This window comes from Drosophila sulfurigaster, chromosome 2R (genome assembly GCF_023558435.1).
Source record: "Drosophila sulfurigaster albostrigata strain 15112-1811.04 chromosome 2R, ASM2355843v2, whole genome shotgun sequence".
Lineage (NCBI taxonomy): Eukaryota > Metazoa > Arthropoda > Insecta > Diptera > Drosophilidae > Drosophila > Drosophila sulfurigaster.
Window position 1 is genome coordinate 25311030 of NC_084882.1, and position 20082 is coordinate 25331111.

The 20082-nt window shown below is 39.4% G+C and overlaps 1 protein-coding gene across 2 annotated transcripts in view; it reads right to left on the bottom strand.

Moving 5' to 3' along the window:
• The window catches only part of LOC133839323 (cardioacceleratory peptide receptor), a 42937-nt gene that overhangs the window by 19694 nt on the left and 3161 nt on the right, over positions 1–20082 (bottom strand). For both annotated transcript variants that reach the window (XM_062270759.1, XM_062270758.1), the window contains exon 2: positions 521–1001. In XM_062270759.1, coding sequence (XP_062126743.1) covers positions 521–940 — 420 coding nt within the window. In that variant the 5' untranslated portion in view covers positions 941–1001. The remainder of the gene's footprint in view (positions 1–520; positions 1002–20082) is intronic.

Sequence of the window (20082 nt, forward strand, 5' to 3'; positions counted from 1 at the left end):
AATAAGAACTCTTGAGTAAAATTCAAATTTGTATCAAAAACATGGCAGCAGCTGCGTCTTTTGTTTGTTTGTCATCATCTTTTTGCTCTCTGCGGCAAACGAATAAAAATCTAAAGTTTGCAGTTTGAAACCAAAGTCATTCGCATGCATACAGAAGCGAGGGTGGCTTCAAAAGTTATTTCAAATCAAAAATTAATGGAGTCTACTTCATAGAAGTGTCTTTAAAATCTCATTAAAATTGAATAAGCGAATATATAAGTTTTAAAGTTGGCGCAACTTTGTTTTAATAGTCGTGAGTTCAAAAATCTTGAAGCTACCCATGGTAGTGAACTTTTTAAAAATCAATTGAAATCTGAAAAGTTAATACAAAATGCGTTTCGGCAGCTGCATTGCCCATTGAAGTTGCGGTTACAACTCCATTTTCGATTTCAATGCATAAATTACATTAAATACGCTTGGGGGCAGCTGCCAAGCCATCGAAGAAACCAAGATAATGTGGAGCTTTGAGCAGCATATTTACCTCATAAAAGTAGAAGGAATTCAAGTTGTCCATTTCGCCAGCATGTTGCGATGTCAAGTTGTTTCCCAGAGTCGCTGTTGCCTGGAAGTCGGTGCCTGGCGAAGTTGTTGTTGCCGTTGCCGTGGATGCTGCCGCAATTGCCACAACCGATGTCGTCGTTGTTGCTGTTGTTGTTGTTGTTGTTGCCATTGTCGTCTGCTCTGAGCTGGCGGTCGTTGGCGTTGGCGCCAGCATCACGTGTGAGATCGCAGGTGTGAAATACGTCAGATTAACTGCAGCCTCCACTGGCACTGGAGCTGCTGTGCCGCCAGTCAACGTCAACTCGCTGCCATTCGACGCCTGAGGAGGCGGCAACATGCCCGACGATACGGAGGCCAGCGTATAGTAGAGCGAGCTATCGAATAGCCTCAGATGCAACATTTCTGTCGTTGATTGAAATGCGTCTTAAGTGTGTGCCATTGCCATTGCCATCAGATGATTACTGCAATGACAAATGAATGCAAATATATTTGTAATTGTTATAGTAAATTAACAAATTAACTTTGCTTTAAAGCAGTCATAAATCCCAAATGAAAAGCTGCATAATAAACGCTTTAAGTACTTGAGTTGGCTGAATGCCAAACATTTTCCCTTTCCATTTCGTTAGCATGACTTTTGCTGTTTGGTTACCAGCCGCGCTGCTTGTCTTTGAGAATGTGCGTGTATGTTTTTTGGGAAATTTGTATATTTGCCTGTTTAGCTGGATTAATTTCAGCTTACGACACCAGCGGGCAGGCTGGTTGTTGTGCACTGAACCATGTTATAAGCTTGGCGCCGTATGCGACATTTGCAGGTGCCAAAGTTTGACGCTACATGGAGCTGGAGTTTGATGAGGGTGTGCATATCAGAAATACCTATGTTCAACTTTGTAACTTCGGGGTCTGGGTCGGGGTTAGGACTAAACAAATGGAAAACAAACTTGTATCAATTGTTAAATTTTGTTTGCAAATTGTTGGCAAGTTAAAGAGCGACGGCATTTCGAATTCGAAATCATTTAAAAATATGAGGTTACGATGTCTTCAGATTTAATTAAGTTGAGCATCATCATAATATTCATAACAATTTCTTTTAATACCCATATTCTAAGCGAGCATGCGTCTGCAAGCATAATGCAAATGGTGTTCAATTAAGCTCGCATTAGCAACACTTTCACACCCACACATACACGCATAATCACGCACACACACACACACATGCACAGAGTTAGAATAGCACGTATCAGGGTAGATTATCAGCATGTCACTAATTGAATTAAAACATCTGCAAGTCTTGAGACCTCTGGACATGCAACTGATTGTTAGATGTCCATAGCTGATAACAATAAGTTAAACAATTAGCTTGTTGCCAGCAATGGCAATGTCCTGGAGACACGCACGTCTGTGCACCCTTCTCGTCCAAAAAGAACAAGAACATCCACAAATAACAACAACCACAACGACAAAAGAAGGGACTTCTGAACTTTTCTGTGGCCTTAAAACTTATGCATGCATATACATACGTCGCTGTCTGTGTATCTAGTATCTAGTATCTGTCTGTCTATTTATCTGTCTGTGTGATTGTCTGTCTGTCTGTGTTACAGTCTGGTGTGACCTTTGACAGCGGCTTAAAATTAAAAACGTTACAATATGTCAACTTATTAGCCACAAACTGTGGCACAGCTGTGCCAAAACGTGCATGAAGTTTACAAATAAATTTCATTTAAAATTCAAACTCTGTTGCGAGGTATTTGGTCTACTAATGCGAGCACGCAACTATTTTGGCAATGATTTATTAGTGCACGTACCCCGTGGGGAAGGAGACGCGCGGGACCTTTGCCGCACTTATACCGCACACCCAAGGGCTTTCGTTTTGACAGATTCAATTTAGTCGAGTGCCTGCCACTTGGGAGGTGGTTACGCACGCCCACATGTCGCCACTTTCGATTCTTAGAAAATTTATCACTTTTTATTGCATTTTACATGCGCATAGTTTCATTTATTTCGTACACTTTTTTACGTCTTTTCACTTTCATTTGGCGACAAGCCAAAAATGCTCTATTCAGCGTCTGTTTTATGTTTCTATGTGTGTCAGGCAACGTGTGTGTTGCCCATGTCGCTGCCACGGCTGCTGCGTTTCCTCTTTGTTATGTGACAACTTTGTGGGTGCTGCAATAAAATAATTACTCAAAATGCGCTACTAAAGTGTCATTTAACTACTAATGCTTTGTAGTGCTTTATGAAATATTGCACATACGCAGTGTTGCACATGAGAACTCAAATAAATTTAATTTAGTTTTACATTTTATTGAAATATACTTTTTATTTATTTTGTGATAATTTTAGGTATTCAAAAACTAAACTACAAACAAAACTGAGAATCCAAAAATTGTACAACTTTTTGTTTTAGCAAAAGTTTGCACGTTACAGTCAATAAAAAGTACAGTTCAACTTTCAATTTATATGTTGATGGAAGTTTAAAACAATTTAATATCTATATTAAAACACTTTCCGAATGATATAGCTTTAAAACTCGAATAGCAAAGAATGCCTCTTATGCTCAAATATTTTGATACTATTTATAACATTTTTTTGTTTGTTTGACAATTGGCTATGCAAATCTGTAGACTATATTTCCACTTATATATATAATATGTATGTAACAATAGTAGTTTATTGATAATGAATATAAAATGAATATATAATGAAGTAATGATATAAACAGAATAATGATGAAATAAACACAATAGTGATCTACACGATTAGAGGACAACTGTTCCTGTCAACGCCGACACACCAACTAACTTCTCGTCGATCTTGCTTTCATTATCAGTGCTGCCATATCCTTTCACTAAGCTCGCGTTGCCACTCGTTGCCAGCAACCAGTAGTGCCATACTTCACATTCGGCCATCCTGATAAGCATCGTCTGTCCCAGACGACAGGCAATCATCGTTGTATCCGACATACTTCCACAGCTTCATATTGTCCGAACTTGTATTAGTAATATTGGGCCCCTCTGTTTGAGCAGCTTTTCTGATTTCAAAACGCCCATTGCCTTTTACTTTAATTACCTCATATGGACCAAGGTAATTACTGGCTAATTTCTTCCCAGCAAGGAATTGTGTTCGCTTCACAGCAACTAAGTCACCTTCTTTGTATCCATATTCCTGTTTACGCTTTTCGTCGTACCGCTTTTGATGCACAGTTTTCTGCAATTCACCAATCGACTGATTCAGCTGACGCAGTTGCTCAGCTACCTCGACAGCGGTGCCTTGCAAATTCTGATCGGTTTGTTGCACCTCCTGCAGTTGCTCCTGCAACTGCTTGTTGCTACTCTGCTGCAACTTAAGTGCGCTGTGCGTTTGCTGCAGTTCCTGCTTCATGCCGTGCCGCTTCTCAATAAGTCTTTCGGCATTCACGTCCGCCTCCATCTCGAACAACTCAAAGCTTTGCATCATTTCGTTCTTCTCTGCCTGCAACACTTCCAGCACTGTCGAAAGCTCCACATTTTTGGCCGATAAATTGGCATTGGCCACCTGAATGGCCTCGACGAGCGTCTTCAAGTCGGCGATCTTCTGTGTATCTTCTCGTGCCAACTGCTCCTTGTGCTGCAGCTCGGTGTTTGTGATCTCCAGTCGCTCTTTCAGCTCCTTCATGGCCATCTCGTTGTCGCTGCTCTGTTGCTGCTGTTCCAGTTGTAACTTGGCTAAGTCTTTCTGCAACTTTAGCTCACGCCTTTGCGCCTCGCTCATGCTTGCATTGCTTGTTTGAAGCTGTTGACGCGTCTCCTGTAGCTCACGCTCCAACTGCAAGCATTTCTTGCTGCTAGCATCGCCACGTACGCTGCTCCGCTCCTGCTTCAGCGACTCAATGCTCGGTTTGTACTGCAGGGGAGCATTTATATCAACTTTTGTTTCAACGATACTATAAATACTCATCTGATTAAGGTCAGCCTGATCCTCCTGAGCTGACGACGAAGAAAAGTTAAATCCATTCTCATTCAGGGCAAAATGAAACTTTGACACAAAATCATATCCAACCAGTGCATCAAATTCAATCTTGCTGTCTGGTACCACAATGAACTTTTGAATCGACTGAACATCGTCTACAGTTACGGCTCCTTCGAATTCGCCCAATGGAATTGTACTGGCTTTTCCCATACCACGCAAAACAGATGTACATTTATTGAGCTCCACTGCAGGCAAGCGTTTATAAACTGAGTATTTCACAATAGATACATCGGCTCCTGTATCAACCAGGCATGATACCTCAACGTTGTTTAGTTTTATAATTTTTAGTCGCTTATCTGCTTTAACAACTTGAACGGCTTTTATAGCATTAGGACAATTTAACGAAATATGTCCATCTTCTTGACACTTGAAGCACTTCGTTTTAGCTACGCAGTCTTTACGCACATGATCGACTGAACCACAATTAAAGCAACGAGATTGGTTTTTAGAGTTCTCGCTATTCTGGTTACGCTTTCTTTCTTTGTTATCGTCTTTTTGGCTTTTAACATCTTTTACACACTCATAGTCACAGTATTTTTCTTTCAGCTCCTCAAAAGTTTTGCAACCGTACATGCTATATTTAAACTCTTTGGCAATATTTAAGCCATTTACTATGTAGCGAATAATTGATTTTGTTTCGACGTTACCCAATGCAGCAATTTTTCTCATCTGCAGCACATATTCTTGGAAACTTTCAACATCTTGTTTCTTTCTTTCGTTGAGTTTTGTATGTATCTCTGCACTTTCATATTCTCTTTTGAACTCATTTAACAGCTTGATTTTTAGTTCTCCGTAATTACATACAAATACAGATTCAAGGAACAACTGAGCCGTTTTTGTCATTTTCGATCGCGCATTTACGTATTTTTGCTTTTCGTTTAACCCGTATGCGTCTGCGTTTAGCTCGAAATTATTAAACCAATATTCCACTGGCACTGACTCTCCATCAAAATCTGGCACAACTTTAGAAAACCCTTCTACCGACACTTTTGGCTCTTGCCGGTCTATCTCATCGGCTTGAATTTTTAAGTTTAATAATTGAATTATTTGTTGCAAATTCACTTGATTTTGTTCAATCATCTGCTCCATTTTCGCCAGTTCAATTTCACTTTTTTTCTTTGAGCTATTGCTTGCAACTTCTAATAATTCTTTTTTTTCTTCTTCTTTCTTCACTCTGTTTGTTGCGCTATTTCTCGCAAGTTCCACCGATTTGATTTTCACTTCTTCTGTCTTCACTGTCTCTCTGCTTCGCAGCGTATATTTCTGTCCTCTTTCAACTTTAGCTTTTTCTATTGCAGCTGTTTTTTTCATTGTTCACATGCACACACATGCACACACACATTCATCGCGACTCGACAATATGATATGTACACTCGATTTGGTTTTCAACGCCGTTTCAACGCAATTAATTCTGTTTTGTAATACCGAACTTCAGGCGGTTGAGCCCCCAAATGTAACAATAGTAGTTTATTGATAATGAATATAAAATGAATATATAATGAAGTAATGATATAAACAGAATAATGATGAAATAAACACAATAGTGATCTACACGATTAGAGGACAACTGTTCCTGTCAACGCCGACACACCAACTAACTTCTCGTCGATCTTGCTTTCATTATCAGTGCTGCCATATCCTTTCACTAAGCTCGCGTTGCCACTCGTTGCCAGCAACCAGTAGTGCCATACTTCACATTCGGCCATCCTGATAAGCATCGTCTGTCCCAGACGACAGGCAATCATCGTTGTATCCGACATACTTCCACAGCTTCATATTGTCCGAACTTGTATTAGTAATATTGGGCCCCTCTGTTTGAGCAGCTTTTCTGATTTCAAAACGCCCATTGCCTTTACTTTAATTACCTCATATGGACCAAGGTAATTACTGGCTAATTTCTTCCCAGCAAGGAATTGTGTTCGCTTCACAGCAACTAAGTCACCTTCTTTGTATCCATATTCCTGTTTACGCTTTTCGTCGTACCGCTTTTGATGCACAGTTTTCTGCAATTCACCAATCGACTGATTCAGCTGACGCAGTTGCTCAGCTACCTCGACAGCGGTGCCTTGCAAATTCTGATCGGTTTGTTGCACCTCCTGCAGTTGCTCCTGCAACTGCTTGTTGCTACTCTGCTGCAACTTAAGTGCGCTGTGCGTTTGCTGCAGTTCCTGCTTCATGCCGTGCCGCTTCTCAATAAGTCTTTCGGCATTCACGTCCGCCTCCATCTCGAACAACTCAAAGCTTTGCATCATTTCGTTCTTCTCTGCCTGCAACACTTCCAGCACTGTCGAAAGCTCCACATTTTTGGCCGATAAATTGGCATTGGCCACCTGAATGGCCTCGACGAGCGTCTTCAAGTCGGCGATCTTCTGTGTATCTTCTCGTGCCAACTGCTCCTTGTGCTGCAGCTCGGTGTTTGTGATCTCCAGTCGCTCTTTCAGCTCCTTCATGGCCATCTCGTTGTCGCTGCTCTGTTGCTGCTGTTCCAGTTGTAACTTGGCTAAGTCTTTCTGCAACTTTAGCTCACGCCTTTGCGCCTCGCTCATGCTTGCATTGCTTGTTTGAAGCTGTTGACGCGTCTCCTGTAGCTCACGCTCCAACTGCAAGCATTTCTTGCTGCTAGCATCGCCACGTACGCTGCTCCGCTCCTGCTTCAGCGACTCAATGCTCGGTTTGTACTGCAGGGGAGCATTTATATCAACTTTTGTTTCAACGATACTATAAATACTCATCTGATTAAGGTCAGCCTGATCCTCCTGAGCTGACGACGAAGAAAAGTTAAATCCATTCTCATTCAGGGCAAAATGAAACTTTGACACAAAATCATATCCAACCAGTGCATCAAATTCAATCTTGCTGTCTGGTACCACAATGAACTTTTGAATCGACTGAACATCGTCTACAGTTACGGCTCCTTCGAATTCGCCCAATGGAATTGTACTGGCTTTTCCCATACCACGCAAAACAGATGTACATTTATTGAGCTCCACTGCAGGCAAGCGTTTATAAACTGAGTATTTCACAATAGATACATCGGCTCCTGTATCAACCAGGCATGATACCTCAACGTTGTTTAGTTTTATAATTTTTAGTCGCTTATCTGCTTTAACAACTTGAACGGCTTTTATAGCATTAGGACAATTTAACGAAATATGTCCATCTTCTTGACACTTGAAGCACTTCGTTTTAGCTACGCAGTCTTTACGCACATGATCGACTGAACCACAATTAAAGCAACGAGATTGGTTTTTAGAGTTCTCGCTATTCTGGTTACGCTTTCTTTCTTTGTTATCGTCTTTTTGGCTTTTAACATCTTTTACACACTCATAGTCACAGTATTTTTCTTTCAGCTCCTCAAAAGTTTTGCAACCGTACATGCTATATTTAAACTCTTTGGCAATATTTAAGCCATTTACTATGTAGCGAATAATTGATTTTGTTTCGACGTTACCCAATGCAGCAATTTTTCTCATCTGCAGCACATATTCTTGGAAACTTTCAACATCTTGTTTCTTTCTTTCGTTGAGTTTTGTATGTATCTCTGCACTTTCATATTCTCTTTTGAACTCATTTAACAGCTTGATTTTTAGTTCTCCGTAATTACATACAAATACAGATTCAAGGAACAACTGAGCCGTTTTTGTCATTTTCGATCGCGCATTTACGTATTTTTGCTTTTCGTTTAACCCGTATGCGTCTGCGTTTAGCTCGAAATTATTAAACCAATATTCCACTGGCACTGACTCTCCATCAAAATCTGGCACAACTTTAGAAAACCCTTCTACCGACACTTTTGGCTCTTGCCGGTCTATCTCATCGGCTTGAATTTTAAGTTTAATAATTGAATTATTTGTTGCAAATTCACTTGATTTTGTTCAATCATCTGCTCCATTTTCGCCAGTTCAATTTCACTTTTTTTCTTTGAGCTATTGCTTGCAACTTCTAATAATTCTTTTTTTTCTTCTTCTTTTCTTCACTCTGTTTGTTGCGCTATTTCTCGCAAGTTCCACCGATTTGATTTTCACTTCTTCTGTCTTCACTGTCTCTCTGCTTCGCAGCGTATATTTCTGTCCTCTTTCAACTTAGCTTTTCTATTGCAGCTGTTTTTCATTGTTCACATGCACACACATGCACACACACATTCATCGCGACTCGACAATATGATATGTACACTCGATTTGGTTTTCAACGCCGTTTCAACGCAATTAATTCTGTTTTGTAATACCGAACTTCAGGCGGTTGAGCCCCCAAATGTAACAATAGTAGTTTATTGATAATGAATATAAAATGAATATATAATGAAGTAATGATATAAACAGAATAATGATGAAATAAACACAATAGTGATCTACACGATTAGAGGACAACTGTTCCTGTCAACGCCGACACACCAACTAACTTCTCGTCGATCTTGCTTTCATTATCAGTGCTGCCATATCCTTTCACTAAGCTCGCGTTGCCACTCGTTGCCAGCAACCAGTAGTGCCATACTTCACATGTATATATATTGGCTTACAGTATGCATATGTAAATTGGCAAAATCGCTTTGAAGAATTATTCCGCTCAACCCATTTGGACTTTGCATAATCAGTTTGGCATTAAAGTTTCAGGCTGCTGCTGTTAATGCGAATTTAATTTGCATGCAAAATATCAAGCAAAGCTCCTTTTATGCCCTAGACCCGATTTGGAATTGAGAGAAAAAGAGAGAGCATGAGAGAAAGACAGACTAGAAGCGAAGCTAAGACGCCGCTGCGTAAGTATTTTATTTTATTTGTTTTGCACTGCGCTTTGGTTCAAATTGATTGACATATTTTGACTAAGCTGTCAGCCAAAATGCAGACAGTTTCAGACAATAAGAAGCCAAATTTTTAGCTACGAGATTTCTGTTTTTTTTTGGCTCTGCCTTTGGCATCTTGTCAATGTTGTTGGTCTCACAATTGGCGTTAGCGTCGAAAAGCATTCAATTTGATTGGAGAAATCAGTGCAGAAATCGCTCAAGTGAATGCAAGAGCACTTGCGTGTTGTTGCCCGTAGATGAACATGGAGTACTTTAAATCTGACAATGGCAAATGAGCAGCTTTAAAGATTGCCAGAGATAGAGAGCTAGAGAGACTAAAAGAAAGTGAGACTCACTTGAGTGTGTAATCAATGCAGAGCTTGTCACAAAAAATCTGACAATCCGGCTATCTGACAATCTGACAGCTTAAGAGCAGCCACTTTTGCTTGCTTTGTTGCAACAACATCGAATGGAACTTTGTGCAACGTTGCGTATACGTCATATAAAACCCCAATGCAACTGCTGCTGATGTTGTTGTTGCTGTTACTCAGACTGCTTACTTTACTGCCACTTGCAGCATATTTATGTATTGTTTTCTTTTGTTTTTCCTTTGATTCCGAGCGCTTTGGGTATGCCATTAAACCATTACGTTGTCTGCTGCTTGCTGCTCACTGCTTTTGCTGGGTTGCGTTTAATGTGTCCTGTGACAATTGTCGAGCACATATTGCCGAGTATGGCAGAGGACACGTCGCGGCGACGCCATGCTGCCTCAAAATGAAAAATTGATTTCATTGCAAAAATATGGCAGCAACATGGCCGGAGTACAAAGTTTATTGGGTCAACAGATCGTCCACGTTGTATCTGTATTTCACTTTTTTTTGTTTGCTTATGGTTTGCTTTGTGCTGTTTGCGTTATGTTTATTGCTGGGTCATTGCAAGACCCCGCTGCAGTCCAGAGTTCTCAGTGCTCCGTCCTCATCATATGGTGCAATTGCAGTTCATGGCAATCAGCACAATAACGACAAAAGTTTAGTATTTCATTTCAATTTTATGGAGCGTGACGTGTGCTCGCCGCATAAAGGATAATTGGCAGAATGTAAAACCATGGGGACTTTGCCAGGACTGAAATCACATCTTTTTTTTTTTTTTTTTGCTCTCTTACAAAATATACTCAAATTTCATTCATATATGAGCTGCTGAATAAGTAACAAACATAACAGAAAAAAATGTAGAAATAACTTTGCTTTGGTATTGGATGGCATTGTTGGAGTGGCTTTGTCTTTTTACTGATTTGAATACAGTCTCTAGAGGGCGCAAAAATTTTGTATGCTTGTTGCGATTAGATAAATGCAAATTTTGGAATGCTTTTAAATTTATCAAACAATTTTTTTTGACCTTACAACTGATTTTAAATGCATGGAAAATACAATAATAATTTTGAATTTCAATAATCCAATTGCATATTATTATTAAGACTCGACAGTAGAGATTATGGCATCTAAAATTTTATTTGTCTGTAAGTAAATGTTGGGAATGAAATTGTATGTTCAGGGCTGTTTTATAGCTTATCTCTTGTTAACCGCAGTCTTTAAATACCAAAGATAACTTTCTATGGTAATGGCAGATTTCAGACACTACAGTCTGTCTGCTGATAAATACTGAGAGCCTGTTAATGCGACTGTCGCGCGACTTAAGTGGCCACTAATTTTAAATCCAAATGACAGACAGACATAGTTGCACATTAAGCCGAACAAAACCGTTGGCTTACAAGTGCCAAGAATATAGCAAAGTCGGCTCGTTATGCTGTCTCGACGGTAACAGAAAATGAAATGTATTTCTATGCCCTGTAGCCTTTTCACACACTGGGGTGTAGTCAAGTTAAATAATCAGAGAGAAGAAAGAAGTCTGTGTTGCTATTGTTATGAAATTTCATGCAGCATACTTTTGGGCGCATTTTCTCTTGTGTAATTCTCTGCTATTGCTTAAGGTATCTGTACGTTGAACATATTTCCCAATACAAAATATTCTTAGTTGCTTAAATGGTAAATACAAGACGCAACAAAATTGAAAAATTCATGGTGGGTGGAGAAACTTTTGGGGCGCTTCGTCCTGTGCCGTGTGTTTCGCTTGGTGTCCCCAATGGCCAAAAATTCCGACGCGTCTTTCGACGTGCGGCATTGAATGGCATTTTATTTTATTATTACACGCAGGTGCTTGTGCATTTATATTCAAATTTGTAGCACCTGTAAAACAGTTTGGGAAACAATGAAGCCACACACCTGGCTTGCCCAGACGCCAGCCAGAGGGCGAAGGCGATGGCGATGGCGAAGTGTGCTGATCAAGGGCATGGCATCATTGTCTGGCATCTGGGCTGTCATCTGCACACACACCCAGCATGTGTGCGCACACACTCACTTGGCATGCAACAGCGGCCATTTGGAAAAGTTAGACAAATATAAATGTGTAACACAAATCGCATCAAAACATTTGCCACTCGAGATTAACTTTACATTGTGAGAGAATGAGCAACGTTAAATTTAAAGTTTGCGCTCTTATCAATGCCCAGACATTATGATTATGACTTGGCCAACAACTTTTTCTGGCTTACACGTGTCTGGGACGACGAGTCATTTGTGAAGGTGGGCTAAGGCGCAATACATGATTTTGCTCTCTAAGCTGACAGCTAACCGGGGGAGCACTTAATTTACCAACTACACCAATGCCCGAAAAGAGTAAAAGAAAAGGAATAAAAGAAAAGAAAAATGCGTACACGACATGTTGCCTAGACATTTGTGTGGGCGATGCTTATGCTTTTAGCTTTTCTCTGCATATTCCTGAGTTTATTTAAAGGCTCGGTGAAATAACATAATAAACAGAAAGAGCTTGAAATTGATAAAGCCATGGCAGTGCCGATATGAAGCTGATTTATTATTAATTTTCCACCTACACAAAAACATATACGACATATACTTTGCACTTATTATATGCTCTTATCGGCGTCTGTCTGTCAAAATGTCAACAGCTAATGTTTTTTTCATAAAAGAAACTTGTATGTGGCTGGTAGCCAAATAACAAATGCACAGTACGTATGAGTGATATATGTATGTAGTATATTGAAATTTAAACGAAAAGCTCATGTAAATTGATACCTTAACAATGGAACCGAAATATGCAAAGACATGTCTAGTTGATCCGAGCATTAAATGGACTTTAGTTTGCCAGTTTTCGAACACTTTAAGCGCCTGCCAAGTGGCCTGCCACCCACACAACCGCACTCATGGCCATTACCGAGGACGAGTTCTGACTACAGGGACGAGCAAAACGAACAACGCAAACGAATGAAAGAGGAACACTCTCGAGTCTGGCACTTAAGCGCCTTTATTGAATGTTTACATTAAAACGATTCACACCTGCACGAGGTGAAAAAAACAAGGGCATAAATTAAGTGAAATAATTAAATTCATTGTAATGAATGAATGAATAAATGAACGAATGCCGGATGTGGGATGCTGTCGTGCCTTGCCTGCCTGGCCCATTTAGCCAAGCCTATTAAGTCAATTATAAATAAATTATGCTGCCTTCGGCAAATACTGCTTGACTGCTGAGCCTGGCGCAAAATGTAATCGGACCAAAAATTCAAGCGAGGGCGCTGTTAATTAGCTAAGAGAGAGGGTAAATGTCTGCCAAGAAGTTATTAATATTATTTATGTACATTTCAGGTATGCAGCACAGTAAATTGTTTCACTACGTGAATGAGTTGAGAGTGTTACATTTATGCTGTCTCCTCTGACAGCCAAAAGAGCAGTTCTCCCGCAACATAACCAGTCTTATAAAATATGCAAAAATTCTTAAATGTACTAGTCAATTCACCAGATAATGTTGCTACTAATGAAACAAATGCCGCGAGCATCGCCACTGATCAAAGATGCCACAATCTTATATTCAAAGCAGAAAGATAGACAGACAGACAGAAATAGTGGGGGACTGACAGTTCACCAGCTACGACAACACACCATTTGCTTCTATATATAATTTATGCGGTGCACACAGTTGGCAAGCAACGCGCTTTCGTGTTAAGTAGAATTTTGAACTTGACTTAATTAGACACAAATGCACAAAATGGCAAGTACCACACGCTAAAGACCGCAGCTCCCCAATGGCTTTCAGCTCTGAAACGCGTCATTGAAAAAAGGCTAAAACTAAAACAAAAAAAAATTTAATTTATTTACATTTTAGGAATGAAAAGTGAAGTGATTAATTAGTATGCTAACCTTTTAGTTAACAAAGTTTTAATCGATTATCTATTTTTAGCTAGAAAATAGCTAAGCTGACATCACTTGTCGATTGCTCAATTTATGCGTTTGCGGCTTTGACAAGCCCAGACTCTGTCTTCGTCTTCGTTTTCGTCTCCAACTTAGACTCTGTCTGAGACCCAGAGCCAGACCCATCCCTAAGACCTGCGTAAAAGGCCGTCGCGCGTTAATTAATCAAAAAACCGTTGATGGTGCTGCCAGCGGCGGCTGCTGCTGCTGTTTCTCTCTCAGTTCTGTTGATTTCTGGTGGAGCTGTAGCTGGTCAACGAACCTGCTGTTGAATCTGTCGCTATGCGTAAGCAATTAAGACCACGGTAGCCAATCAAAATGCATTACAGTGAGTTAACAGAAGTGCCACGGCAAGCGTACGCATACGACTACGAGTATTTAATTAAATGCTGAATAATGAATATAGCACGTGTTGTGTCAGGAAGTGTCACAATCAACGTCACAACCAACGACGAATAAGAACGACGAAGTCGTTCTTGTAAATATCAGAAAAGCAATTTTGCTTAACGTAAACAAAAACTTGCAATTGCAGGCCAACAGGTCATAAACAGAGAGGCGAAAATTCAAATTGAAAACTCACGAAAGGAAATGGACGCGACGTGGGCGATGCCAAAAGTCCCAAAAAGGAAAAAAGACCAAACAAGTCAAGCCAGGCGACAGACAAGTCAACAGCCAGCCAAACACTGAGACACTGAGAGATAGCGCGAGCTGAACAAAGAAAGAGATGCAAATAGAATCAACACCTACAGCAGCTGTGACAAAAAGCAACAACGGAGATAAATCACAAAATTTCTCTGGTTTCAATCTGTGATGCCAAAAGTCGTATACCATGCCACATGTGGCATGGGGAAATCAAGCTTTGAATCGCCGCCTTTTTTAGCAGACCCGTAATTAGAGCAATGCGGGGGCATATTTAGAGACAACGGGGGACGAAACGCAGCGGCAGGCAAAACGTATTTTAATTTGACAAAATGTATAAATTTAGAAATCAAAAGACACCAACGCTAAAACATTGATGTGTCTGCTTATACCCGATATGATCAAGACTTTTTCTTCAGAATATTTCTTCTTAGAGTTTGAATGGAATTTCATGCATATTTTGTGGCGTGTTTGGATAAAGCGAAAATGTTGCAAATTAATTGCAAAGTATTTGCAAGCCGAGTACATTTTCTTGTTCGAGCTGACATTGTTGTCAATCACAGTCAGTCAGACAGGCAGTGAGTCAATCAGGCATATAGCTAGCTTTTAAGTCAGTCTGGTTGCAGACATGTCTCAAAGCGCTCAGGTGTAAAATAATTTGTTTCGTCTCTACCAGCCAATCGAATCAATAGGCGTCGCGCCACTTCCAAATGTCATTTAACCATACCAGTAAAGAAAAAAGCAACCACAAGCTTTTACATTTGATGGCGCTGCAACTGGCACTTGACACTTGACACGGTGTCGGTTAGTACCTATGCTTACAGCTGCTTAATTACCATCTTCTGTCTCCTGCCAGTCTTGTGCCACACACACACATCTTCGTCTCCGTCTCCGTCCTTTGACTATGCCTGGCACGTACGCGTCGACGGGTCTCCAAAAGGATTTTACTCCTTTCAAGTGAGCTTAGCGCACTTTTCTCCCAACTGTTTGCATACCTTGGCATGTGGCAGATGGTATGCGGCGAGTCGCATGTGGCGTGGTGTGTGAATCGTGTAAAACCTTTGATTGCCATACTTTATCCGTAGACCAAATCAACTCATTGTAAATAGAATCGAGTTACGAACGTGAGCGCAGTCTTTGATGCATATTCCTTCAGCGGCAAATAGCAAATATTTTTATTGATACATAAAATTAAGTAGGACACTGTGTAGCTCCCTATATATTTGTCGAGTGTTAAGTTTATTATTAATGTATTATAATTAGAATCATAACGTTATAAGTAAATCAATACTAAGAATAATAATAAGAATAGACCATTATTCCCATTACAATTTCCCCAACTTGAGAAAGCAAAGCTCAGTGGAAATGATGCATATACATTTTCTTATTGATTAACTCTTCTACTCATCAATTGAAACTGCGCTGCGACAATTGCACAAGCATCACTCTAGAAATCTTAAAGTAAAGTACGAAAAACACACTACAAATTCATCCCCTTTCATGATACCCACACATACTTATAGAACAAGGACGCAGAGCAAAAACTTTTTACATTTAAATAAGTTGAGTAAAAAGTTTATTTGCACTCGATTTCAGTTTGTGTCTGTGCAACGACCAAGTAAGTTGAATAGCAGAACAAAACAACAAAACAACACCATATAAAAGAGTTGGTTGCACTTTCACGCTCAGTTCAGTTAGCGTTACGCATTATGTGGCGAGTTTATTGACTACAGAAGATGCGATTCAGCCTGCACTTAAGTGGCAATCATATTTATATTTGCATTGTCGCAGTTATCCATTCTCAAGTGATTGGTTTTGGCTTACAGCAAGTGGCATTAAGTGGTGGCAAAGTGGTTTGACTCATAGATCAATACTGTTTACTGTTTACTGTGTTTTTCAACCCGTGCGGCTTTAATATTATAATTGAAAACTGATAAAGAAATTGGATACATAAAAGAATTTCTATCTCGCATATGGCGAAAATATTTTGTTTTGCCAACGAAAATATTTGTGTAATAAAATGCATTTTGAAATTGCATTGCAGCCGAGCTAGTTGCGGGCGTTGACTGACTGGTTGACGGCATGCGTGCTCGATTGCCAGGCTTCAACACGCGTGCAACATGTTAATGAGCTGTCGTTCCATTAGTAAATTGCCGTTTGGGGTTTTTCTGCCTACCGTTATTGTCGCTGCTGCCGTTGTTGACGTCATATGTCAGGGAAATTATCAAAACTGTGTTGCAGTTACTTGCGTTGTTATTTGGTGCTGTTGCTGTTATTTTCATTCGCATTGGCCCCTTGACAGCAATTCTGCTGCCATCATTACTGCCGCCTGCGTTTTATTTTCGCAGTAACAGCAGCAGCAGTAGCAAATAACGCCCACCCAGCAAGCCAACTGATGTACGTAGATGCTTTACTAGATTTTTGCTGACATTGCCATTGTCAGCATTGTTTATTATTGTGAACAGTCAGTGAGTCCCAAGCGCTATTTTAGACCTGGCTGCTCAGTCAACCTGCGTACTCGTACATCTCCGCTTATCGGTCTGCCTGTCCGGCACACATGGTCCAATTAGGCAAAACAAAAGTGTTTTAATCACGGCAGCGATAAAATTGTGAAATATGTTGTGGTTTTTATGCAGGGCCATACAACTGGCTGCATGCCAAAGATTTATGAGACCTTTAAACTTGAATTTGGGGTTTATCCATGCGGGTAACTCGACTGTGCTAACGCTTTATTGTCTTAAGCAAACAACTTTAAATTCAGGCGAATTTCGACTAATTTTCCAGCACTTCTTATTTGTAAGTACGGAAATTCTAGACAAATTCATGTAATCCATCTTCACTTTGCAGCGAATAAATTATAATGAACCTTATATTTCACTGTATTACAGTTACTTAAGGGATTTAAAGATGGCTTTAAAAGTGTGCCCCACTTTAAGCTGAAAAATTGCAAAAATAATTGCAAATTTATAATAGCTTTCACTTAACTTCGTTGACAGCAGTTTAAACTCACATTTGAGCAATGCTTAGTTATCATTCTCTGTGCTTAACGCGAGTATTCACCTAGCATTCATTACTCATACATATGAATAAATATGTGCTTAATGTGTTACATTACGTATACGCAACGTTGCACAGAATATGCAACGCAAGTGGTTCTCGCACACACACACCCACAGACAAACACACACATATATAGCATATCCATCCACGCTCCGACCCACAGCCAGCCATAGAGCTGGGCACACATGACGTATGATTAACGTCACTGCAAAGTGTATGACTGAGGCTGCAACTATACGTATGAATGTGTGCAATGTCTGTTGTGCTTTTAAATAATATAAATTACTTTAGCGCTTCGCATGGATTGCAAGGATATGGCAACGATTTTAAATGACATGATATTACCATTAAAAATAATAACTATAAAAAAAAAATTATTGAAACGTCAAGCGCCAGGCGATTTATGAGTATGCATAATTGCATGGCCAATAAAAATTAAATACACATTCAACTGTCAGCCGGCAATTATAGGCCTCAAGTGCAGTCGATAATTAAGCTCAACGCGTTAAGAGCGCATAAATTAAAAAGTAATGAGCAATATTAAATATTTCATATGAGAGAAATACCACTTAAAGACACGTCAACAGCGACGTCGGCGGCGGTGCCCTGAAACTGCAAACCTCAGTAGATGGCGTAGACGAACTCCCGAATGGGACAACCGCCTGCTCGGTAATGTAGCGAGAGCATCATTAAAAAAAGTGCCGTGCACAGCACAAAAAAAAGCAAACAGCGACGAGAATAAAAAAAGGGCGGCAGACAGTCAGAAACCAGCCAGACAATTGGACCCCCAGACATTCGGCACATTATTGGTAATCACAATATTTATGTGCGTTTAACGACACGACAGGCAAAATTGTTGAAACAAATCATTGACAGCTGGCACAGCGCAGAGCATAGCATCCACATACATTTGCGGTGGTCTTCGCTTCAACATTTTGCTTCTTATCTTACATTTACTAATGTTTTTTTCTCCTTTTGTCTTTTTTAGTACTTTTTACTTATTGCCGCTTTTTTGGTAATTTTTGCAAATTTTTTTTTTGTTTTACGAGACTTTGCGTACAATAAATCAGTTTTTGCCTGGCAGACAGTAAGAAAAGGAATCCCGTCAAGATGCTTGCTAAGACAAATTTAACTCTGCTGACAAATAATCTGTAGCATAACAAAATTTAAAGTGATGTGTGCAAATTTGAAAAATACTTGGAATATTTCATATTTGTTTAAGAGCATAATAAATCAATTTAAATGCTTACGACTTTTGTTTAGAATTTTTTGATGTGTTTAATATTGATATTGACTACGCTACATTTGCCAAACATTCTAAATCGATGTCTAACCCTTTTACAGGATTTCTACCCTAATTACGAGGACTAACATTTATTTGACAGCAACTTTTGCAATTGAATACCCTGTGAATGTGCATTGAACGAATGATATCTATGCAGATAAAGCGTTGAACTTTTATCAAAAAGATTACCATTTGAAATTCTAATAAAGCTATCACAGTCGCTTCATAATGCAGCAGCTTTCCATTAACGAAAGTTCATTTAAAAGACATAACCATAGTATCTTATTGTCTATCAATTTTGCATTACTCGTTTCGACCTTGTAGTTGGGAATTTGCATTGTCATTTTTGCTGCACTGCAACAAGAGCAATTAGCAGATTGTAGAAAAAAACGGTTCATGTAAATGTTTGCACAACAAAATGTTCATGTTTCCAAAAAACTTTATTGAAATTGTCTGAATTTTTTTGGTGTGCTGCCTATTTAAGGGCTGCTGATAAAATTAATAATGAAATTCCCATAAGAACGGAACTTTACACAGAACTATTTGAACGAAACGTTAAAGTAAAGATGCCAATTTAAAAATACAATTTAAATAGCTGACATTACAGAGAACTGACAAGGTACAAATTGACTTGAGAGCGACCCAATTTATTAAACGATTTAACATGAATAAATAAATTAGTTTCAGTTAATTTAAGACACTAAAAACCAACAGATACACGAAATCAATTAGCAGACACAAATTGCAGACAGATTGAAGTTCAGCGATTTTCTATAGACAGCAATACGACTTGGCGGAAGTTGCAAGCCAGATGACAGACCAACTGAATGACTGGATGCGCCCTATTTATGTTTTGTATCTGTTTAATATGTACATGTGAGCGTGTGTGTCAGCAAAAGTAACGTGGGTGTGTGTATAATAGACAACATCCTGTTATTGTCAGGCAGCAGTAAAGTCAATGACATGTAAAATTTGTCAACTGACTTTTTCTTCTGCAAAACAAACCCGGATATGTTGGCTTTTAAGGCTTTGAAACAGTTTTGATTACGCCTAAAAAGGAAGCATCTGTATGCTTTGAAGTCCCATTGTATTGAAGCACTGATAAGTCAGTGTATAATAAAGAAAATTCGATTGATAGGCGCACGTGTGCGGCACAATGAAGTCAGAGATAGCATCTCAAAAGCCACAAAAAAAAATAAAATAAAAAAAGAGTGTATGATAATGTTTTTGCCTATTAAACACGTAGCTAAAATTTGGAGAAGAGATAAAAAGTATAACTTAAGCTTATAACAACATTTAATTTGTTTTCCATTTATTTTTATCATGCAGAGAATAGTTGAAGAATTAAATAAATAACGCACGACCGACGAACTAAATGCTGTCAAGTGAAAAATTAGCAGAATGAGCTGCATAAGTAGCTGCTGAAACTGTTGGCGATGCGAAATAACACACAA